General features: G+C 45.0%; 1 protein-coding gene across 2 annotated transcripts in view; it reads left to right on the top strand.

Annotated features, from left to right (window-relative positions):
- LOC120059893 (protein unc-79 homolog) overlaps positions 1-23,242 on the top strand; it is a 46,049-nt gene extending 22,807 nt beyond the window's left edge. The window contains exons 18-50 of one of the 2 annotated variants that reach the window (XM_039008963.1): positions 353-568; positions 836-1,063; positions 1,198-1,348; positions 1,659-1,738; positions 1,893-2,041; positions 2,277-2,434; positions 8,802-8,983; positions 9,240-9,441; positions 9,651-9,834; positions 10,916-11,198; positions 11,462-11,644; positions 11,862-12,024; positions 12,124-12,273; positions 12,421-13,729; positions 14,468-14,553; positions 14,977-15,114; positions 15,210-15,312; positions 15,430-15,570; positions 15,698-15,736; positions 15,921-16,033; positions 16,136-16,221; positions 16,699-16,872; positions 16,965-17,033; positions 19,481-19,591; positions 20,744-20,848; positions 20,956-21,033; positions 21,150-21,239; positions 21,408-21,583; positions 21,757-21,940; positions 22,066-22,269; positions 22,742-22,819; positions 22,901-22,942; positions 23,054-23,242. In XM_039008963.1, coding sequence (XP_038864891.1) covers positions 353-568; positions 836-1,063; positions 1,198-1,348; positions 1,659-1,738; positions 1,893-2,041; positions 2,277-2,434; positions 8,802-8,983; positions 9,240-9,441; positions 9,651-9,834; positions 10,916-11,198; positions 11,462-11,644; positions 11,862-12,024; positions 12,124-12,273; positions 12,421-13,729; positions 14,468-14,553; positions 14,977-15,114; positions 15,210-15,312; positions 15,430-15,570; positions 15,698-15,736; positions 15,921-16,033; positions 16,136-16,221; positions 16,699-16,872; positions 16,965-17,033; positions 19,481-19,591; positions 20,744-20,848; positions 20,956-21,033; positions 21,150-21,239; positions 21,408-21,583; positions 21,757-21,940; positions 22,066-22,269; positions 22,742-22,819; positions 22,901-22,942; positions 23,054-23,242 — 5,844 coding nt within the window. The remainder of the gene's footprint in view (positions 1-352; positions 569-835; positions 1,064-1,197; positions 1,349-1,658; positions 1,739-1,892; positions 2,042-2,276; positions 2,435-8,801; positions 8,984-9,239; positions 9,442-9,650; positions 9,835-10,915; positions 11,199-11,461; positions 11,645-11,861; positions 12,025-12,123; positions 12,274-12,420; positions 13,730-14,467; positions 14,554-14,976; positions 15,115-15,209; positions 15,313-15,429; positions 15,571-15,697; positions 15,737-15,920; positions 16,034-16,135; positions 16,222-16,698; positions 16,873-16,964; positions 17,034-19,480; positions 19,592-20,743; positions 20,849-20,955; positions 21,034-21,149; positions 21,240-21,407; positions 21,584-21,756; positions 21,941-22,065; positions 22,270-22,741; positions 22,820-22,900; positions 22,943-23,053) is intronic. The other variant, XM_039008965.1, reaches the window with a different exon arrangement.
- Positions 23,243-23,817: the final 575 nt, after the last annotated feature.

Here is a 23,817-nt window from a genome sequence, read left to right as displayed (position 1 = left end):
AACAGTAACAGAAGAACAAATGAGCTCAGGACAGATACAGTTCACATCCACAATAGGAAAATTCTTGTTATCTAGCTACCCTCTATTGTCAACCATCCACGGCCCGTGCGTTGTCATGGTAACTGCTGAAGTCTAAATATAGTCCTGTTTAAGGGGCTTAATTGAGTTTTGCCATCGTTCAGATTTATCATTGAAAGGTAAAGCCTTCGGCTCATCTATCCACAGGATATTTGTAGTATATTTCTACACCTGAATACACCTTGATAAGTTGGAGGGTAATTCTAAGGATAGTACAAATATGAAACAATGACACGTGTGTGTGTGTGGGTGGGTGCGTGCGTGATGTCCCTAGGAAAGTGTGGTTTCAGATCCAGGCCGTCTTGGGCAGCACAACACCCTGAGCCCGTTCCCCAGTCCGTTCCGGAGCCCATTCCGGAGCCCCCTGCACTGCAGTCCCTTTAAGAACCTAGGCCATGCTACAGGACACTGTGCCCTGGACCTGGACTGTGACGATGATGACATGAACCTGAGCTGCTTCATCCTCATGTTTGACCTCATCCTCAAACAGGTGGCCATGTCTTTGAGCATGAATGTGCATTTTGTTTGTGTGGTGAATGGGTGTGTTTGTTTGTTTGTGAGCAAGGAAGTGTGCGCTGTATATTAATGTATTATTTTGAAGCTCGGCAGGCACATTCCAGACATGGGTTCAGTTATACAGTACTGTTTGTTGCATTTTACAATGCCTCGTTGAATACGTCACAGCCACCAAGTTGAATTCCGTCCCACTTTCTATTGGGTTCTCCTGTTCAACCTGTTGTGTTGGTTCCTTGTCAAGATGGAGCTCCAGGATGACGGTGTGATGCTGGTTCTGGAAAGCAGCCTGGGGAAAGACATCGTGGGCATCATCAACAATGTCTTCCAGGCCCCGTGGGGTGGCTCCCACACCTGTCAGAAGGATGAGAAGGCCCTGGAGTGTAGCCTGTGCCAGTCTAGCATCTTATGCTACCAGCTGGGCTGTGAGCTCCTGGAGAGACTCACCCCCAGGGAGGAGATACATCTGGTGGTGAGACACACATGCACACACACTCCTGTAAAAACAACATGAAGGATGTCCTGAAGTGTTCCAATTGTTTTTCAGTGGTTGGTAATTCTTACTGCATTTGGTTGTCAATAGACATGATTGTGTCTTCCCTATAGGAGCCAACAGATGGCATGGAGGACACATTGCTGTTGCCTCAAGTGTTTGGACCTGAAAAAGGGACAAAGGGAGGGACAGAGGAAGGGGACCACCCTACCAGCACACACACTGACAACCCTACCAATCAAAGTGACTCTCCTGACAACCCATGTATGTATCCATGGTGACCTCAGGCTTGGGTTGGAAGGGTTTTAAAATGAGTACAGAATGTCTCAATGCATTGATATAGATCTGATGAAACACAAGCAGAACAATGCTCAGTTGTGTCGGTGTAAACACCTCATTATAAAAATGTAATCCCAAATGTATCGTTTGACCTGAAGCCAACGAATGTGAAAAATATGAAAGGAACACTTCTCTGTAACAGTTCAGAGGCAGTGTGCAACATGAAAAGGAAACACTGCATAGTTTCTCCTTTGCGAGGTATTTCTGTTTTATATCAAAGCTTTCTGTCCTACAGCAATGAAGAATAATCCTGAAAATAAGTTTTCCTACCAGCAGCTCCCTGTATCTCTCAAGCTAATATACACCATTCTGCAGGTACCTGCTAGTCCACCTGTATCTAGTGTTAAAGCATCTTGTAATGTACAGATATAAACTGTCTAAATAATAGATGCGTAATCAAAGAAAATAATCCCCTCATTAGAAAAGATTGAGTGAGGAAATGAACTCTACCTTCTGTTCATCAATGTAGGAAATGTCCAAGTTTGAGGAGCCTAATATCCTGTTCAACATGCTGAACTGTCTGAAGATCCTGTGTCTCCACGGAGAGTGTCTGTACCTGGCCCGTAAGGACCACCCCCAGTTCCTGGCCTACATCCAGGAAAAGATGCTTATTCCCAGGTCATCACAGTCACCATCACCGCATGGGGCCCCTCCTGCAGTTTCACACATAGCTTGTTGGTTTTCTACAGATATCTTTGCGAGTACTTTCTTTAAACATGACTTGAGCCATGAGATGTAGCTACATGTAGCAACTGAAATTGTCGATCATCATCTTAATGAAAGTTGTACTGGATCAAACATGTGAAGAGCAGCCAGGTGTGTGTGTGTCTAATGTGATACCTGTATGTTCTAGACTGTGGACCATGCTGAAGTCCGAGTTCTGCCAGCTGGCCTCTCTGGCCGTGCCCCAGCTCCTGCATGCCCTCTCCCTCTCCCATGGAGCAGACATCTTCTGGAACCTGGTGGACAGCAATTTCAACAGCAAGGACTGGAAGATACGCTTTGAAGCAGGTGAATGATATAGGAGGCTTCACTGTACGTGTGTGTGTGTTTACGTACAGTACCAGTCAAAAGTTTGGACACACCTGCTCATTGTCACGATCGTTTGTAGAATTAACGAACTAAGGTGCAGCGTACGTAGAGTTCCACATGTTTATTCAGATGAAACTCACAAAAAACAATAAACAGCAAACGAAACATGCAGCAAATGCAGTGCTCACAGGCAACTGAAGCTCTGGACTGGGGAGGCGCACTGGAGGCCTGATGCGTGGGGCCGGCACAGGTGGCACCGGGACTGGTGACACGCACTTCAGGGCGAGTGCGGGGAGCAGGCACAGGACGTACCGGACTGGGGAGGCGCACTGGAGGCCAGATGCGTGAAACTGGTGCAGATGACACCGGACTGGTGTCACGCTCCTCAGCACGCCCGCTCTGCAGCACTCTCATCGCCACCACCTCTCTCCGGAATCTTTCGTCGAGTTGCTCCTTCGACTCCCTGACGGTCTCTGGCTCATTCCTCGGCTCCGCCGACCACCCCGTGTGCCACCCCCCAAAAAAACAAATTCAGGCTGTGTTTTGGGCTTACTCTGTGGCCGCGAACCCCTGCGTTGTTGCTGTCCTCCCTTCTCTCCTTGCGTCTCCCACCAGGGAAGGCGATCCTGTCCTGCCAGGATCTCCTCCCAAGTCCAGGATCCCTTCCCATCCAAAATCTCCTCCCAAGTCCATGATACTTTCTCCACCTGGGCATGCTGCTTGGTCCTGTTGTGGTGGGATCTTCTGTCACGATCGTTTGTAGAATTAACAGACCAAGGCGTAGCGTACGTAGAGTTCCACATGTTTATTCAGATGAAACTCACAAAAAACAATAAAGAGCAAACGAAACGTGCAGCAAATGCAGTGCTCACAGGCAACTAAACAAAAATAAGATCCCACAAAAACCAGTGGGAAAATGGCTGCCTAAATATGATCCCCAATCAGAGACAACAACAAACAGCTGCCTCTGATTGGGAACCATACCAGGCCAACATAGAAATACTTAACCTAGATAGGAACACCCCCCCTAGTCACACCCCGACCTAACCAAAGGAGAGAATAACAAGGCTCTCTATGGTCAGGGCGTGACACTCATTCAAGGGTTTTTCTTTATTTTTACTATTTTCTACATTGTAGAATAATAGTGAAGACATCAAAACTATGAAATAACACATATGGAATCATGTAGTAACAAAAAAGTGTTAAACAAATCAAAATATGTTTGAGATTTGAGATTCTTCAAAGTAGCCACCATTTGCCTTGATGACAGCTTTGCACACTCTTGGCATTCTCTCAACCAGCTTCATGAGGTAGTCACCTGGAATACATTTCAATTAACAGGTGTGCCTTAAGTTAATTTGTGGAATTTCTTTCCTTAATGCATTTGAGCCAATCAGTTCTGTTGTGACATGGTATGGGTGGTATACAGAAGATAGCCCTATTTGGTAAAAGACCAAGTCCATATTATGGCAAGAACAGATCAAATAAGCAAAGAGAAACAACAGTCCATCATTACTTTAAGACATGAAGGTCAGTCAATCCAGAAAATGTCAAGAAATTTTCTTCAAGTACAGTCGCAAAAACCATCAAGAGCTATGATGAAGCTGGCTCTCATGGGGACTGCCACAGGAAAGAAAGACAAAGAGTTACCTCTGCTGCAGATCATACGTTCATCAGAGTTAACTGCACCTCAGATTGCAGCCTAAATAAATGCTTCACAGAGTTCAAGTAACAGACACATCTCAACATCAACTGTTCAGAAGAGACTGCGTGAATCAGGCCTTCATGTTCGAATTGCTGCAAAGAAACCACTACTAAAGGACACCAATAAGAAGAAGAGATTTGCTTGGGCCAAAAAACACAAGCAATGGACATTAGACTGGTGGAAATCTGTCCTTTGGTCTGATGAGTCAAAATTTGAGAATTTTGGTTCCAACCGCCGTGTCTTTGTGAGACGCAGAGTAGGTGAATGGATGATCTCCGCATGTGTGGTTACCAACATGAAGCATGGAGGAGGAGCTGTGATGGTGTGGGGGGTGCTTTGCTGGTGACACTGTCCATGATTTATTTAGAATTCAATGCACACTTAACCAGCATTGTTACCACAGCATTCTACAGAGATACGCCAACCCATCTGGTTGTGCTTAGTGGGACTATCATTTGTTTTCAACAGGACAATGACCCAAAATACACATCCAGGCTGTGTAAGGGCTATTTGACCAAGAAGGAGAGTAATGGAGTTCTGCATCAGATGACCTGGCCTTCACAATCACCCAACCTCAACCCAATTGAGGGTTTAGGATGAGTTGGACCACAGAGTGAAGGAAAAGCAGCCAACAAGTGCTCAGCATATGTGGGAACTGCTTCAAGACTGTTATGTTTCGCTGGTTGAGAGAATGCCAAGAGTTTGCAAGGCAAAGAAATATTTTGTTTCACACTTTTTTGGTTACTACATGATTCCATATGTGTTATTTCATAGTTTTGATGTCTTCACTATTATTCTACAATGTAGAAAATAGTAAAAATAAAGAAACTCTTGAATGAGTAGGTGTGTCCAAACTTTTGACTGGTACTGTATATATTTTAAGTTAGATCCAAATGTTTTATTGTGGCATTGTCACAGAGCACCGCAGAGCACCAATTAGTATATAATATAATAATATCAGTATGCTATATTCACATTTATTTAATATAACATACTCTGACCATAAACATCATTAGAAGTAGATATTGATTACATAAGCAAAGCAACATTGAAAAATAACAAGAACAATTGCTAAGGGAAATGATGTGTCATGACTACAGATCATGTACACACATGAGCCAGAGGATAATGATGATCATGAATTCTAATGATCTAATTATGGCCCCATATTATCTGTACCGAAACGTATGGTCATTTACTTTTCTGTGTAAATCAACAAAGAAAAGACACCAGTTGGGTGCCAAAGCAGTACTATGACCCACATCATAGATTATCCATTATATTGACCAGGTACTCTAGTGGCCACTCTAACAACGAAAAGAAATGTCATAAAAAATGGAAGGCAGTCAGGAGGCAAGATCAGGTGGGACCATTCTAGTCAATGCGATGGCAGATACGCGTGTGAACAACAGGCACATGGTTTCCACTAGTTACCACAGCCACTATGGCAAAATTGGCTATATCGTAAGATTTCATGAAAACAAGCATTTGCTTTTTGGTCCTAATTTAAGGTTAGGGTTAGACATAAGGTTGGCAGTGTGGTTGAGGTTAGGTTTAAAATCCCATTTTAAGAAGAGAAATTGTAGAAATAGGTGGGGTTTATGACTTTGTGACTGGGGTATCTAGTGGCAACCAGGCACAAAGCCGATATAAAGTATTTTTTTCTCCCAGTTGCCGGGATATCCCGTGTCCTATCTGTCCTACACTTGTAACAACCTAATCATTATGAAGCTTCTATTCCATAAAATAAGCCACACGTAGCAAATAAGCCATTACATTTTTGGGTTAACTAATTTCCAGTGTGTGGGCATATAACACAAACATAGAGTAACCCAAAGGTCACGCATTTGAATCTCATCACGGACAACTTTAGCTAATTAGCAACTTTGCAACTATTTACTACTTTTTAGTTACTTTGCAACCACTTAGCATGTTAGCTAACCCTTCTCCTAACCGTAACCCCAACCTTAACCCTTTAATCTAACTCCTAACCTTAACCTTAACCCTAACCTTATCTGCTAACTCTAATCCCAAGCCTAGCTAACGTTAGCCACAACAAATTGTAATTTGTAACATACTGTATCATGTGTTTTGCAAATTTGTAAATATCATACAAAATGTATAATGGACATCCATAACTGAATTACATCCTTAACTGAAATGTCCCAGATATATATTTACTATGATATACACCTTAGCGAAATACATTTAAACTCAGTTTTTCACAATTCCTGACATTGAATCCTAGTAAAAAATCTCTGTTTTAGGTCAGTTAGGATCACCACTTTATTTTAAGAATGTGAAATGTCAGAATAATAGTAGAGAGAATGATTTATTTCAGCTTTTATTTCTTTCATCACATTCCCAGTGGGTCAGAAGTTTACATACACTCAATTAGTATTTGGTAGCATTGCCTTTAAATTGTTTAACTTGGGTCAAACGTTTAGGGTAGCCTTCCACAAGCTTCCCACAATAAATTGGGTGAATTTTGGCCCATTCCTCCTGACAGAGCTGGTGTAACTGAGTCAGGTTTGTAGGCCTCCTTGCTAGCACATGCTTTTTCAGTTCTGCCCACACATTTTCTATAGGATTGAGGTCAGGGCTTTGTGATGGCCACTCCAATACCTTTGACTTTGTTGTCCTCAAACCATTTTGCCACAACTTTGAAAGTATGCTTGGTGTCAATGTCCATTTGGAAGACCCATTTGCGACCAAGCTTTAACTTCCTGACTGATGTCTTGAGATGTTGCTTCAATATATCCACATCATTTTCCATCCTCATGATGCCATCTATTTTGTGAAATGCGCCAGTTCCTCCTGCAGCAAAGCACCCCCACAACATGATGCTGCCACCCCCGTGCTTCACGGTTGGGATGATGGTGTTCTTCGGCTTGCAATCCTCCCCGTTTTTCTCCAAACATAACTATGGTAATTATGGCCAAACAGTTCTATTTTTGTTTCATCAGACCAGAGGACATTTCTCCAAAAAGTACAATCTTTGTCCCCATGTGCAGTTGCAAACAGCAGTCTGTTTTTTTATGGCGTTTTTGGAGCAGTGGCTTCTTCTTTGCTGAGCGGCCTTTCAGGTTATGTCGATATAGGACTCATTTTACTGTGGATATAGATACTTTTGTACCTGTTTCCTCCAGCATCTTCACAAGGTTCTTTGCTGCTGTTCTGGGATTGATTTGCACTTCTCACACCAAAGTAGGTTCATCTTTAGGAGACAGAACACGTCTCCTTCCTGAGCGGTATGACGGCTGCGTGGTCCCATGGTGTTTATACTTGCAGGGCGAAGGGAAGAAGGAATGATTTTTAAATGGACCACCCTTGGCCGGAAATTCGTCACTTGTTCATCCCGCGACGATTGTGTTTTCAGCCCCCGGTAGCTTGTGGGTGCTTTATATGCGCTACAGTCAATTATGAGTGCATGTCTACTTATATTAAATACATAATTATTAATATACGCCTACTGTATGATAGCTAGCAAATTAATTAGCTAATTAATGTTAGCCTGACTAGCTGGAACTTTTGAAGAAGGAAACATTTTTATTTCTGTAATTTCCAAAAGATAACCAAACAGCAACATATTTACTTTTTACGAGACGTGTTTGTGCCGTCATGTGCATTAGTAGCACAATTTCTAACTTATTTGCATTAGTTTTTACTTACACTTGTATGTTGACTTCTCCATTGATGTTGTTTTTAAGTTTTTGCAGACTTTTCTTAGCGGATGTACAATCGTCTCAAATTGAATTATGGGGAGTTTCAGGCCCCGGAGTGAACATAATTGTTCATTCGCAAAGCTGACTAAAAACGAGGGCTGAGGGACTTACATTGCAAACTTCCCTTGCTTGGCTAATCATTTAGACCGTCCTCCAAGATGGCGACGGGGATTCCCCCAAGGGCATAAGGCGAGGGTAAGTGAACGAGGGTGTGTCTTTTAAGTGTTTGGACTACAGCCCAAGTCTGTTATCCCTCTGACTTTGCCTCTTCCTCTCTGCCCACAGGCAATCTGGCTAGGATAATGCTGGCTCGCCTCCTTCTCCACAGTGCCACCTAGTGACAGGCACTGTACATTGCCCATCAGCATTAGAGTGATGCTTATTTTAAGACTATCCTTTGCAATGGAAAGAATGAATAGACCAGACATTTGCTTGATTTATTATTGCCCCCATAATGAAATCGGGGAGGATATTGTGGTTCTCCATCCGTACGTTCGTACTTTCATCACACGTGATATCTCAGACATCACTGGCCCAATTTTGATGATACTTGGGCGAATGATGCGTCTTGCCATAGAGATCCGGAATTTGCAAAATTGTGTTATTTTTATGGGGGATTGGAAATGATGCGGACAATAATATTGATATAAGCTACAATCGATCTGCAATATTAAAGCTGATCTACACCTTAATTTTTTTTTTTACAAAATTGCATCATTTGTAGGGACGACATGTTTACTGATGCATTGTTTGTCACATATATATACATAAGTAAGGTTTACAAGAGAAATTCAGATTAGATCGTAGAGCGTGTTGTTCTCATTATACCTTTTACTTAGTGTTCTATCTACCTCTATGTGTCATGGCGCTGAGATATTGTCTTATGCCCTGTCTGTGTTGTCATGGTAACTCCCAGTGGAGAAGGTAGCAGTGCTCTGTCGGTTCCTAGACATTGGTTCTGTGACGAAAAATCACCTGCTGAAGTACTCCCTGGCCCACGCCTTCTGCTGCTTCCTGGCCTCTGTGGAGGATGTCAACCCGGCTGTGGCCACACGCGCCAGGCTGCTGCTGGACACCATCAAGAGCCCAGCACTACAGGTGACTAACAGAGCTCTATCTAGGTCAAGATAAATACTCCTATTCAACTACCATACAACCACTTTTCTTATATCAATTGAACACGTGTATAGAGTCTTTTTTTGTCCCGGAGGATAAATTGCTTCGCATCATGTCAGCAAATAATTCCGGATTGACAAATAACACATAAACATATAATTGCAGTGCTAACACTTGTGTCTCTGTCTCTGTCTGTATCTGTGTGTGTCTATGTCTGTATCTGTGTGTGTGCCTTTAGGGCTTGTGTCTGTGCCTGGACTTCCAGTTCGACACAGTGGTGAGGGACCGGCCCATCATCCTCAGCAAGCTGCTGATGCTGCACCACCTGAAGCAGGAGGTCCCTGCCCTCAGCTGGGAGTTCTTTGTCAACCGCTTCGAGACGCTCTCCCTGGAGGCCCAGCTCCACCTGGACTGCAACAAGGAGTTCCCTTTTCCCACCAGTACGCCCAGCTGGAGGATTCTCTCTGTTACAAAGTCTGGATAATAGAAGTTGTGCTATGACATGTTCAATACAACAAACAAAGCATGTACAGTAGGGAAATATAAACCTGTGAAATAAGAACATAACTGTTCCAGTTGAGGTGTGTTATGAGGCACAGTCACAGTGATGTATGTTATTTATCTTTCCTTCCTTGCGTCTCCCTGTCAGCCATCACAGCTGTGCGCACCAACGTGGCCAACCTTAGTGATGCAGCGATGTGGAAAATCAGACGGGCGCGCTTTGCCAGGAACCGCCAGAAGAGTGTGCGTTCCCTCCGTGACAGCGTCAAGGGCCCGTCCGAGTCCAAGAGGGCCTTCTCCCTCCCAGAGACTCTGTGTAACCGTCTACGTAAGTGTCCAGTTGGTAGAGTGTCCATTGGTTGGTTAGGCTACTAGTCTGTGGGTCTCAGCTTTTGTCTGTCCCATGCTCCTACTGTTTCTCTCCTCATCCATTCAGCTCTCTGTTCTGTTAGGACACCTACAAACAGTATCTGTGTTCCTGTTTGTTTTATTCAATTGTTTTCTGTGATTCGTTCTCTTGCTGGATGTAAGAGTTCTGTTTTATCTGTGATTTCCTCATTGACTCTGCACAGGATGCTGTCTGAGTTTCTGGGTGAAGGGGTTGGCTTTAGACTGTGTGTGGTTGTTAAGCTTGAGTGCTTCACATGATTTTTCATGTAAGCAAGTGGAAGCTAAATTATTAATAGAATTACTTGTCTTAGGATCCACATACGTCTTGGGATCACTTTGTGTGAATGGTGTGAGCCATTGGGATGTATAGGGTTGTCTGGAAGCTCAGACGTGTCCTTTGCTACTTCCCCAGAACATTCTCCTAAATTGTGTTCTCATGTATGGTTTTTAGCTCTAAGACTTACGAGGCAAGAGCACTCTGCCCCGACTCTGGGAGATATGATAGAGAAAGTCCTGCCAGGTAAATAACAACCCAAATCTGACTCACCTTATTACAACTGAACCAGATCAACATTCCCTTCAGCATAATCACATCATAGTGGGAGAAATAAATAAGTTATGGCAATTGGTAAAGTTGATGGGCATCAGGAAACTTGAAAAACAATGTTTGCTCTTCACTGACATTCATTGCTTTTCATCCAGAGTTCATAGATTGTGCATTCTATTTTAGTCTCAGGCAAAAACTAATTATACTGTTGGAATGGGAGAAAACTGTTACTCTTGCTATCTTGATAGCTTTTCACATTTTCTGTTTGCATTTGACATATGCCATGAATATGTTAAAGTGGTGTCCATATATGTAATCACCCTGCTGAATGTAGACCAAATGAGATGACTGTCGTACCATCTCCCTCTCTGTTCACCTGCTTCACCGCCCCTCTCCACTTCATCCGCTCCCCCGTCTGCAGCACGCTTCCTCACGCCCTTTAACCCTGACGCTTCAGCCCCTCTCCTAGGCCACAGCCCCTCACCGGAGGACGATTCGGTCATCAGGGACCTTCTCCCAGAGGATGCTGGGATAGATCACCAGACGGTGCACCAGCTCATCATGGTGCTGATGAAGTTCATGGCCAAAGACAAGAGCAGTGCCGAGGCAGACATTGGCAGTGCCAAGGCCTTCAACACGGTGAAGCGCCACCTGTATCTACTGCTGGGCTTCGACCAGCAGGAGGGTTGCTTCATGATCGCACCGCAAAAGATGAGGACCTCAACCTCCTTCAATGCTTTCATCGCTGGCATCGCACAGGTCAGAGAATATCAAGTAACCTTATGAATGACGACGAGTTAACGCTGTAAAAATAGTTTGAATGATTATCCTTGAATACATTTAGAGTTGAATCCCCAGAAACATCCCTGGCTCTCACCTCCTTCAGTTGAGAGTACGTTTAAGATGGGATTTTTTTTGGTCTTGTTTCCCTCTGTAAAGTTTAAGTTTCATGTTGCTGCTGCTGATTATGAAAATCTGTCAAGCTTCAAGAAGAACCTAGCGTGATGTGATATCTCCTGCAGGTGATGGACTACAACATTGGGCTGGGGAAGCAGCTGCTCCCCCTGGTGGTCCAGGTGTTGAAGTACTGCACATGCCCCCAGCTCAGACACTACTTCCAGCAGCCCCCACGCTGCTCTCTCTGGGCCCTGCAGCCACACATCAGACAGATGTGGCTCAAAGCCCTGCTGGTCATCCTCTACAAGGTACACACTACCCATGTTTGGAATATAATGAAACCTTATCCACTATGTGAATGTGTTTACATTGAAAACTGTATACAGTGTGTGTATAATTGATTACCAGCACTTGAAAGTCTGGTTGTGAATTATTTTTATTGGGAACAACAGCTAATTTATTAATATTGGTGTTGCTTTCTACTCTCCTACACTCCACTACTACCAATCCTGTGTGTGGTCCCAGTACCCCTACAGGGACATGGATGTGAGTAAAGTGGTTCTGCACCTTATCCACATCACCATCAACACCCTGAATGCCCAGTACCACAGCTGTAGACCCCATGCCACCGCCGGACCCCTCTACAGTGACAACTCCAACATCAGCCGCTACAGCGAGAAAGAGAAAGGTAGCACCAGAAAGATGATTACATTACTGGACTGGGCTTGAAATGAATCTGGAGAAAGACTTGAGAGTTTTGGATATAATGTGTGTGCTTTTTTTTCAGAGGAGGACAGTGTATTTGATGAGTCTGATGTCCATGACACCCCAACTGGAGCAGGCAACAAGGAGTCCCAGACCTTCTTCGCCCGTCTGAAGAGGATCGGTGGCAGCAAGTCTGTCAAGTACCAGCCAGTGGAGCTGAATGCCCAGAAAAGTATAAAAATAGTCTCAAAGGATGACCTATTTTATCCAGAAAATAAATTAATTGAACTTAAATGCTTTTGCTGATATGAATTTAGCTTTTACTGATTTCTATAATCAGATATAAGCTATCTTTTGATCCTCTCTCTGTCTGCGTCAGGTGAAATTGAGCTGTCTGAGTACCGCGAGGCCAGTGCGCTACAGGACAGCATCCTGCACTGTGTGAGGGAGGAGAGCACCAGGAAGAAGTGTCTGCAGGCCATGCACAAGCAGAAGTCCCTGGACATTTCCAACACCGACTCCATCCTCTACAACCTGGACGAGCACCGACGCAAGTCCTGCATAGACCGCTGTGACCTGCAGCATGGTCTCCCCGCACCCCCCTCCTCCACCACCTCCCACCCCAGGCAGAAGGGGGGCCATGGTAAGGGCTCGTCAGACGGTTCCTCAGGCCGTGCGGAGGGCAGCGACCACCAGGACCGTCGAGGATCCCGGGGGGGCCACTCAGACTGCTCCAGGCCTGTCATCCCAGAGGTGCGTCTCAGCTGCATCGAGATGTTTGAGGACAAGGCCGACCTGGACTCCCCTCTTACAGGAGGCTCATCAGCAGAGAAGGAGGACCCGGACCTCATTGACCTCTCCTCTGACTGTACTTCCATCCCAGAGAAACACTCCATCCTCTCCATGTCCGACAGCGACTCCCTGGTGTTTGAGCCCCTGCCGCCACTGAGGATCGTGGAGAGTGATGAGGAATTTGACCTCAACACAGTGATGGGCAACAGGCTGAATGGGAGTGCCAGGCCCCCAGCCTCCCCTGCCAGGCCCGCAGCCTCCCCTGCCAGGCCCGCTGCCTCCCCTGCCAGCAGTAGCACCCTGCACCTGTCTCGGGTGGTGCAAGTGAGCGTGGAGGACTGCTCTATGGACAAGAAGACCACAGACTCCCCAGCAAAAGAAATCCCTCAACAGCCTTTACAGAGGAGGCCACGCTATGCAACCTCCACCACCTCCCTGGAGCTGCCTGACCAGCCGGAGCACCCTGGCCTGGAGAGCCCCATGACCCTCAGTTTACAACAGAAGAGGGACCTGCTGAGGAAGACCCCTGCTGTCCCTGACACCTCCCTGGATGATTTTGTGCACCCTGAGGACCTGAAGGCAGCGGTGGGTCTGGGGACCAGTCCCTCTGGTAGGACCGTCTTCCTGGACATTCCTGAAGACACAGCCGAGCCCCTCACCTCTCTGGGGGGGAACAATGATGAAGAGGAAGATTATGAAGATGATGACCTTGATGACAGCGACCTGAAACCTGATGATGATGATGACAATGACGAGGCAGAGTTTAAGATCCAGATAGTTCCCCGGCAACGCAAGCAGAGGAAGATAGCTGTGAGCGCCATCCAGAGAGAGTATCTGGACATCTCCTTCAACACCCTGGACAAGCTGGGTGAGCAGCCCACTGAGACAGGTAAGAGAGACCAGGGTGAGGGGAGAAAGAGAAGCCTCAGTCCAGAGGTCTCCCTCTGTATGGACCTACAGCTGCTGTATCCTTTACCTATGCTGATTTCATGCACAATATGTATTTTTGATGTGTGTGTTTCAGTGGCGACATCTCTTAAGATTTTTCTAGAACAAATTTTCTAGAATAGTTACGGAAGTGTCTGCTTAGAAGGGCAGAACCACATGAACAGACTTTAAATTGTCTAGTTGGATATCCATGCTACTTCAATTCTTCAGTCAACTGGTCACCACTGCTGTCTCCTGTCCTGTGGTGTGGCTTTGTACGTGTTTCTTCCATTTCCCATTCCAACCCATGGTAAACACATGAAAAACAAAACATGCTGTGAAATGAATTCCTAGAAGCCGATAAGTAAATATCAGTACAGCATCTTCAAATTGCTGCAACACACTGTCCACAAATAGCTGTCCATATAAGAACAAGCAATAACATAGAATGAGAAGGCAAATTCGTTTTTTACTAAATAGGGCATCAATAAACAATTGTAATTTCTTCACAAAATATTATTTTAGATTGCTGTTGCACTGGGACTTGCTCTATACTTGTAGTTAAAACCACTTGTAGCTCTACACTACATTTGTTTTGGCGTTGGGTGTCTGCAGCATCTCATGCTCTAAACAGTTGTCCACATGTGAGGTTATAAGGTGGCTGAGAGCTGAAGCAGCCACTATTGCGCCCCATCACTCACTCACACTACCCTGGAAAATCCACAGGAATCCGCCTCAGCCCCCACCCCCGAAGCTGCTATCCCAGAAACAAGCAACCGCTCTTCAGTATCAAGTAGGATCCAAATACATTCTCATTGCCATCTGTTTAAATTCACCAATAAAACAGGGTGTGGTCATCACACCCAGAACATTACACCGTTCAAATATTTGACCTTCTTTTTTTCAATGTGTAAAATAGTTTTTCTTCAGTCGTTCTTTCTCAGCGTTATGTTTTTGACACCAATGCAGTTTTTTTCATGGTTCTTTCGTTTTTCTTATCAATAGATCAGGGATTATATCTATTCCGACAATATATCAAATATTGAATATATGCAACTAAGCCATTGAATATTTGTTTTTATTTACCTCTATGAGCGTTTTCCACTCCCCATTTTCATGACAGTTTGTTTTAGTAAACCAGTCATTGAAATGAAAGTGGAGATAGAGGGAAATTACCAGGCAACTCAATCCTCTGTGTGTGTGTGTCGCACCCCAGCTCAGTACCGTCAGGCGAAGCGGGGCTCGTTGGGAGCTCTAACCATTAGCCAGCTGATGAAGAGACAGTTGGAGCACCAGTCCAGCGCCCCTCACAACATCAGCACCTGGGAGACAGGTCAGTCACTGTCTACCTCTGGTCCACCCCTTCAGATTTGTAAATATCAAAACACCTTTTAAATACTGTAATGACTTTGTTTGACTGTGCTGATTTTCGTGTTGCTCTCTAAACAGGCCCCACCAAGACCAGCCTCCTATCTGCCCCCAGTACAGTCAGCATGTTTGTGCCCGCCCCTGAGGAGTTCATTGATGATCAGCCCACCACCATGACTGACAGGTGAGTGAACCTACCACCAACCACCAACACTGACTGGTGTGTCATTCTGGACAGCGGATACTGTATGTATTAATGGTAATTCATTGTTATTAATACTAATACTGTGTGGTCTCTCAGGTGTCGTGACTGTGGTGCGGTGCTAGAGGAGTATGATGAGGAGACCCTGGGCCTGGCAGTGGTGGTGCTCTCCATGTTCATCCACCTCAGCCCTGACCAGGCTGCTCCACTGCTGCTGGACATCATGCAGTCTGTGGGCAGGTCTGGCAACTACAGAAGCTCCTGAATCAACCCCCTTATACATCCCATACACAAACCTAATTGTTCAGTAAAGTTTTAGCACACTCTGTCATGTCTCTGATCTTGAATTCAGATGTTTTTCTTACAGGCTGGCGTCTAGTGCTAATTTCTCTGGGCAAGCTGAGAGGTATGACACATCACAACTAGACATACTAAATATATTCTTATTTGGTATGTGTTAAACTCAGGTGTACTGTGGATGCTGATGACTTGTTCACGCTGGCTGTATTCTTGTACACAAATGAGAGAATGGGCCAACATGAGGTGCAGACGCTCTGTGTGTGAGTTGATGTTTGTCTCTGTTGGTGTAGTATGCTGATCCCTGGCAACGCAGCAGGTGTGGCTAAGCAGTTCCTCCGCTGTGTGTTCCACCAGCTGGCCCCCAATGGCATCCTGCCTCAGCTCTTCCAGAGTAACATCAAAGGTCTACTCAGACAAACATATAAAACACAATATGGCTCCTGTTAAGAGCAGCATTCTGAGGGATATGGTTTGATCTTTACTGTCAATTTCTGTGTATTTCCAGATGGAGGTTTTCTGAGAACATTGGCTTCTTCCCTGATTGATTTTAATGAACTGAGTTCTGTGGCTGCGCTGAACCAGCTGCTGGAGGTGGGACTTTTACTTGCTTAGTGTAATGATTAAAGCTCAGCACACGGCTGAAGGAACTATGCGGGTGTTTGTGTATGTCTTGAATCTCAAGCAAAATGTCCACTTTCATCATGTATCCAGCAGGAGGAGCTCTTGTAAAAGTTGACGACACTACAGCACTGCTGTTTGCATAGCGTGATAACAAAGCAAATTAAGAATGCTGCTGAAGAGTATGCCTCTGCATGGTTGTTCACCATATTCACTTATTCTCTATTAACTTGGTGTCTTCTCTTTAGCAATCTTACACTGTTCAAGGAATAGCACTTGTGATAGTCCACCTCAGTTCACTCATTTGACTCATAACATCACTAGTCCAAACCACTTTTAGAATATCATTTTTAAACTATTGAACAATTGATAATGGAACAGTTGGTAATGGCTCTATGGCAATAAATATGTATTATGTAACCCTGTTGTCATTTATACCACTGTCCTCAGGGTCTGAACAACAAGAGGAGTCTACCAGCCGGGGGCACCATGCTGCACTGCCTGGAAAACATCGCCACCTTCATGGAGGCCCTGCCCATGGACTCCCCCAGCAACCTGTGGACCACCATCTGCAATCAGTTCCAGACCTTCCTCACTAAACTACCTTCTGTGCTGCCTCTGAAGGTACTGGGTCTCACACTGCATGTAGGCTGCATTGACTGTGACCAATATAGAGCTAAAGCCTTATGAAAAATTGTATGATGTCTCTCTCACAGTGTCCCCTGGACTCCAGTTTGAGGATTATCATTTGTCTGTTGAAGATCCCCACCACAAGTGCAACCCGGGTGAGTCTGTCTGTGTGCTTTACAACTGCGACCTGGCCAAGATAAAGCAAAGCAGTGCGACACAAACAACAACACAGAGTTACACATGGAATAAACAAACATACAGTCAATGATACAATAGAAAAAGTCTACATACAGTGTGTGCAAATGAGGTAGGATAAGGGAGGTAAGGCAATAAATAGGTCATAGTGGTGAAATAATTACAATATAGCAATTAAACACTGGAGTGATAGATGTGCAGAAGACGAATGTGCAAGTAGAGATACTGGGGTGCAAAGGAGCAAAATAAATAACAGTATGGGGATGAGGTAGTTGGATGGGCTATTTACAGATAGGCTATGTACAGGTGCAGTGATCTGTGAGCTGCTCTGACAGCTGGTGCTTAAAGTTAGTGAGGGAGATATGAGTCTCCAGCTTCAGTGATTTTTGCAGTTCGTTCCAGTCATTGGCAGCAGAGAACTGGAAGGAGAGACGGCCAAAGGAGGAATTGGCTTTGGGGGTGACCAGTGAAATATAACTGCTGGAGTGCGTGCTACGGGTGGGTGCTGCTATGGTGACCAGTGAGCTGAGATAAGGCGGGGCTTTACCTAGCAAAGACTTATAGATGACCTGGAGCCAGTGGGTTTGGCGACGAATATGAAGCGAGGGCCAGCCAACGAGAGCATACAGGTCGCAGTGGTGGGTAGTATATGGGGCTTTGGTGACAAAACGGATGGCACTGTGATAGACTGCATCCAATTTGCTGAGTAGAGTGTTGGAGGCTATTTTGTAAATGACATCGCCGAAGTCAAGGATTGGTAGGATAGTCAGTTTTACGAGGGTATGTTAGGCAGCATGAGTGAAGGATGCTTTGTTGCGAAATAGGAAGCTGATTCTAGATTTAATTTTGGATTGGAGATGCTTAATGTGAGTCTGGAAGGAGAGTTTACAGTCTAACCAGACACCTAGGTATTTGTAGTTGTCCACATATTCTAAGTCAGAACCGTCCAGAGTAGTGATGCTGGACGAGCGTGCAGGTGTGGGCAGCGATCGGTTGAAGAGCATGCATTTAGTTTTACTTGCATTTAAGAGCAGTTGGAGGCCACAGAAGGAGAGTTGTATGGCATGGAAGCTCGTCTGGAGGTTAGTTAACACAGTATCCAAAGAAGGGCCAGATGTATGCAGAATGGTGTCATCTGCATAGAGGTGGATCAGAGAATCACCAGCAGCAAGAGCGACATCATTGATGTTTACAGAGAAAAGAGTCGGCCCGAGAATTGAACCCTGTGGCACCCCCATAGAGACTGCCAGAGGTCTGGACAACAGGCCCTCCGATTTGACACACTGAAGTCTGTCTGAGAAGTAGTTGGTGAACCAGGCGAGGCATTCATTTGAGAAACCAAGGCTGTTGAATCTGCCGATAAGAATGTGGTGATTGACAGAGTCTAAAGCCTTGGCCAGGTCGATGAAGATTGCTGCACAGTACTGTCTCTTATTGATGGCGGTTATGATATCGTTTAGGACCTTGAGCGTGGCTGAGGTGCATCCATGACCAGCTCTGAAACCAGATTGCATTGCGGAGAAGATGCGGTGGGATTCAAAATGATCGGTGATCTGTTTGTTAACTTGGCTTTTGAAGACCTTAGAAAGGCAGGGTAGGATAGATATAGGTCTGTAGCCATTTGGGTCTAGAGTGTCTCCCTCTTTGAAGAGGGGGATGACCGTGGCAGCTTTCCAATCTTTGGGGATCTCAGATGATACGAAAGAGAGGTTGAACAGGCTAGTAATAGGGGTTGCAACAATTTTGGCTGATCATTTTAGAAAGAGAGGGTCCAGATTGTCTAGCCCGGCTGATTTGTAGGGGTCCAGATTTTGCAGCTCTTTCAGAACATCAGCTATCTGGATTTGGGTGAAGGAGAAATGGTGGAGGCTTGGGCAAGTTGCTGTGGGGGATGCAGGACTGTTGACTGGGGTAGGGTTAGCCAGGTGGAAGCATGGCCAGCCGTAGAAAAATGCTTATTGAAATTCTCATTTATCGTGGATTTATCGGTGGTGACAGTGTTTCCTAGCCTCAGTGCAGTGGGCAGCTGGGAGGAGGTGTTCTTATTCTCCATGGACCTTACAGTGTCCCAGAACTTTTTGGAGATTGTGCATTAGGCCTACTAACCAAATGGTGAGCACAGTCTTCAATTGAGTGTCATACAGCACATTATCCCAGCCCTTCTCTGATATGGGCCTGAGCAGGTTATATGACTGGTTACATTCTGACTCTTTAAATCAAAGGATTTACACCTGATAGCATTCAGTTTAGTCAGATCTTGTTCAGTGAACAGCTCATTCACATAGACTATAATTTGCATGAGTGAACGCATAAATCTTACAAAATCCCTGTTGTGTTAAAATCCCCTTAGCCTCCCACCAGCAGGCAGGACCCAGCCTTTACTGTCTCTTTTTCTCCTCTTCCTCAGAGCTTACTGGAGCCCTTCTCCAAACTGCTGAGCTTTGTCATGCAGTATGGAGTGTTCAGCCTCTCTTACTTGGTGGAGCTGTGTGGCCTCTGTTACAAAGCCTTCAACAAGGTAGATATGTATAGTTTAGCTTACATTTGCTAGTATATTTGTTTGTGTTTGTTTGTAAAGAAGAAAAAAAAAAAATGGTAGCATTGCAATGATCTCATGTGAAAGGCCCAATTTGAAAAGGGATACGGAAATATGACTTTGTCCCGCATTGTTAAACATGAAACCATGTCTGCAGACCTCTGTATATTGTAGTTCTTGGTTGTAATACTTATCCCCAGCCACTCCTACTAGACAGGAAGGTGGCTGTGTGTCACAGATAATTAAGTAAACAATCAGCCAATATTGATTTACATGGTTAGTTGGGGCTCTGGGCTGAGGATGTATGACGGCAAGCCTCCCTCCGTTAGAGCTGTGGCCTGGGCTGTCTCCTGCTGCAGGACAGATGGATCCTTACCCCACCACTGCTGTCACAGCACCATGCTTTATGTCTCCAGCTCTATTGATTTCCTCCAGCCTGGTTAATCCCCGCTATATAACATCCGTTTCTCAAAACGCGAGTCAATATGACTGATTATGTCTATTTAAATGTTTCCTGTGCAGTTAGTCTTATGAGGTGAGCTGTCTCAAACACAAGTTTAAGGAGGATTTTTCAGTGCTTGGGGTATTGTAGATGTACGGATGTTTGGTAGTTATGTTTATCACTACTGCACTACGCATAGAACATTTGAACAAATATGACCTCAAATCAACTATACTCGCTATATATTTTTTTGTTTCATGCTGATGAGAAGGGATTTATTTATTTGGTTGAAAAGAGAGAGAGAGAGAGAGATGTAGCAGGGCTTTGTATTGAGGGCAGTGGCTCTCCAGGCTGACAGCCTCATCTGAACTGGGACCCTGGGAGAGCAGAGATCTGGACTGGGTGCCATGCTAATCAGATCCTCTGTCTCTATTCAGACCACAGACAACCTTATACTCCAGTACACATACACACAGGCAGCACTGGAGAGGGAGAAAGATATAGTACACAGCCCTGAAATATTAAATAAGACAGCTTAGAGAAAACATCCACCAGGCAAACCTTTTCCCCCAGTATGCCTATCTCACTTGGTTCCTCTAAAATCATTCCAACATTTGTACACAGTTATTTTCTATATTCTCTTTCCACGATCCTCATTTGTCCTCATCCTGAGCTATTTTGTGTATTCACAGGAGAGAGATAAGTTCTATATGTCTCGTATTGTGGTGCTGGAGCTTCTGCAGGCTCTGAAGTTCAAGTCTCCTCTACCCGATACTAACCTGCTACTGCTGGTCCAGGTAAACAGTAGTACAATCAAAACTACTTGTGGAAAAGATTTCAACCCAAAAGTACCAAAGATGACTTTACAAATGTATTTATGTTAACTATGTGTGGATGTTATCAGTTTGTTTGTTCAGATATTGGTACGAGGCTAGCAGAGTCTACTATTCTCTCAAAGCACATGATCTCATCACTTCCAGGGGTAAGACAGTACATCATACAGTACATTGGTTATCTGTGTTCCTTTATGATGACCTAATGAAATAAACATATGGGTTGTTTGATTGTTGCACTATTTATTCTCTCTGTCTTTTTCAGTGCACGACAGCAGCAATGGAATGCATGAGGCAATACATCAGTGAGCTTCTAGACTTCATAGCAGATATGCACACACTGACCAAACTGAAAGTGAGTTTCCTCCTTACTCTGCCTTAACTCATGTAAGATGGGCGGATAAGTCTCATCTCTAACCATCTTGTCATGTGGAGGGTCCTGAGTTTCTCCTGGTTAAGTGATCAGGGAAAACGCAGGGCCGTAGTCATGTAACCTGTCCTGTGATCATGTGACTCTGTCCAGAACCATATGAAAGCGTGTTGTCAGCCGCTGCACGAGGACACGTTTGGAGGAAACCTGAAAGTGGGCCTGGCACAGGTGGCTGCCATGGAAATCAGCAAAGGCAATCACCGTGACAATAAGGCAGTGATCCGTTATCTTCCCTGGCTCTACCATCCCCCGTCCACCATGCAGCAGGGGTGAGAGGCACCGACAGTCACAGCACTGACGTCACTTTCAGTGATCTCACTGTCTATAATCATTAAGATATTCTATTACTAGAATTACTTTTATCAGGCATTAGAATGAATGGTGACGCTAATAACACTGTAATGTTTGCTCAACAAGCGTTTAACCTTTGTCTCCTCCTCAGACCTAAGGAGTTCATCGAGTGTGTGTCCCACATCCGCCAGCTGTCCTGGCTGCTCCTGGGCTCCCTGACCCACTATGCCCTGTACCAGGGCTCCACCTGCTGTATGCCCATCCCCCTTGACGCTGGCTCACACATCGCTGACCACCTCATCATCATCCTCATCGGCTTCCCTGAGCAATCCAAGGTCAGGAAAATGTCTAAATGCTATATGCATAAATGTGGAAGAAAATGCTACGAAAACCTATGAAGATTTCACATTAAAACCAAAGTGTCACTGACCTCTCTCTTCCTTGCCACCTCTGTCTGCAGACATCAGTGCTGCACATGTGCTCCCTGTTCCATGCCTTCATGTTTGCCCAGCTGTGGACCATCTACTGTGAGCAGGCGGCGGCCGCCTCGGCCCTGCAAAACCAGAACCAGACAGAGTTCTCTTCCAATGCCATACTGACGGGCCTGGAGTTCTGGAGCCGCGTCACACCCAGCATCTTGCAGCTCATGGCCCATAACAAAGTGGTAAGGAAGATCCACATGCTTATCTGCTTATCTCTCCATCAGCTTCAAGAGGGGGTGGGCTGGAAAGAGGATGTGCTTGGAGACATGCAACAGTTAAATGTGAACTACTACTCTGACTGTTGTCGTGAATGTGACAGAGGAATTGGTTAAATCACCAACATATCGTTGTTATGTCTGACAGGACATTGCTGTTTTGTAAGACTGGGATTCAATCTGATCGTGCTTTATCCACAATGCAGGTTTTAAAGGAAACATTCCTGCGTTCACAGAGACCATATTCTCAGTCAACACTGGCTCTATTGGAAATAATCTTTAAATGGTGCATTGTTCAAATCTGCGGTCGGATTGAATCCCGGCCTGAGACTCTGCTTTTCTACCATATATTTTGTTTCATATTTGGATGGGGTGGTAATCATAAATCAAGTTATGATCCCTTGCAGTAATAAAAATGTGTTCTCTTCAACTTTCCAAGATGGTGGAGATGGTGTGTCTACATGTCATTAGCCTGATGGAGGCTCTACAAGAATGCAACTCAACCATCTTCGTGAAGGTACATTTTTCCCAAACGCTTGATTTTACACTTCATGTTGCTTTCTATTTCAACAAAAAATTCCCCTCTTCTCTCCATCAGTTAATACCTATGTGGTTGCCCATGATTCAATCCAACCTAAAGGTAAGAATTAAATTGCAATTCAAATATGATTTGTATTATGTTGTATATGGATATAGATGCTTGGGTTTTCTTCAGAACATCCAGTGAAAAAACTCCCCCTCTCCCATGCAGCATCTGTCTGCAGGGCTCCAGCTGCGACTGCAGGCTATCCAGAACAGGGTGAACCACCAGTGTCTGCAGGGCCAGGCAGCCGGGGCCCTGCCCTTTGCCCTGCGCAAGTGGCTGCAGTGCACCCAGTTCAAGATGGCCCAGGTGGAGATCCAGTCATCAGAGGCCGCCTCACAGTTCTACCCTATGTGACCTGCCCACCTCTCACGAGATCCACCAAGACCCAGGCCACCTCAGGACCAGCGTGCATCTGCCTAATGCCTGCCTGCCTGCCTGACCATAAACATCAGGAAGTTGACTCCTGCATAAACTGACTCTCACCATCTTAAGACTCTGCTTCTGACGTAATCCTCTTCAGCATCGTCTAAACTTTGTATATCTATACTACTCTTTTGTGCAATGAGAGGGATAGGTGAGTACAGGTCGGGCAGGTGTGCAGATGCAGGGGGATAACAGTACAGTAAATAACAGTTTAGGTGCCCCACATGCTGTGAGCAGCATCAGAGGTCAAACTAGATGGAGAGAATATCTAGCAGCACTGCAGATGACTGGAGTGGATGGATGGAGAATGCGGTATGCTGAAGCTCAAACTTGTTTACTTGGTGATACTCATGTTCTATATTGTTATTTTCAGTTGCTTGGTTGCAAGCCTGACAAAATAATTAAATCAAGCCACATGTTCTAAATATACAGTATGCCTCATTGTCTCTTTGTCATCTCTACAGAGAGCAGTTAAAAGTGCACAAAGTGTGATATGATTGTACATC

The sequence above is a fragment of the Salvelinus namaycush genome, chromosome 15 (genome assembly GCF_016432855.1).
Source record: "Salvelinus namaycush isolate Seneca chromosome 15, SaNama_1.0, whole genome shotgun sequence".
Lineage (NCBI taxonomy): Eukaryota > Metazoa > Chordata > Actinopteri > Salmoniformes > Salmonidae > Salvelinus > Salvelinus namaycush.
This window is presented reverse-complemented; position numbering and strand designations above follow the sequence as displayed.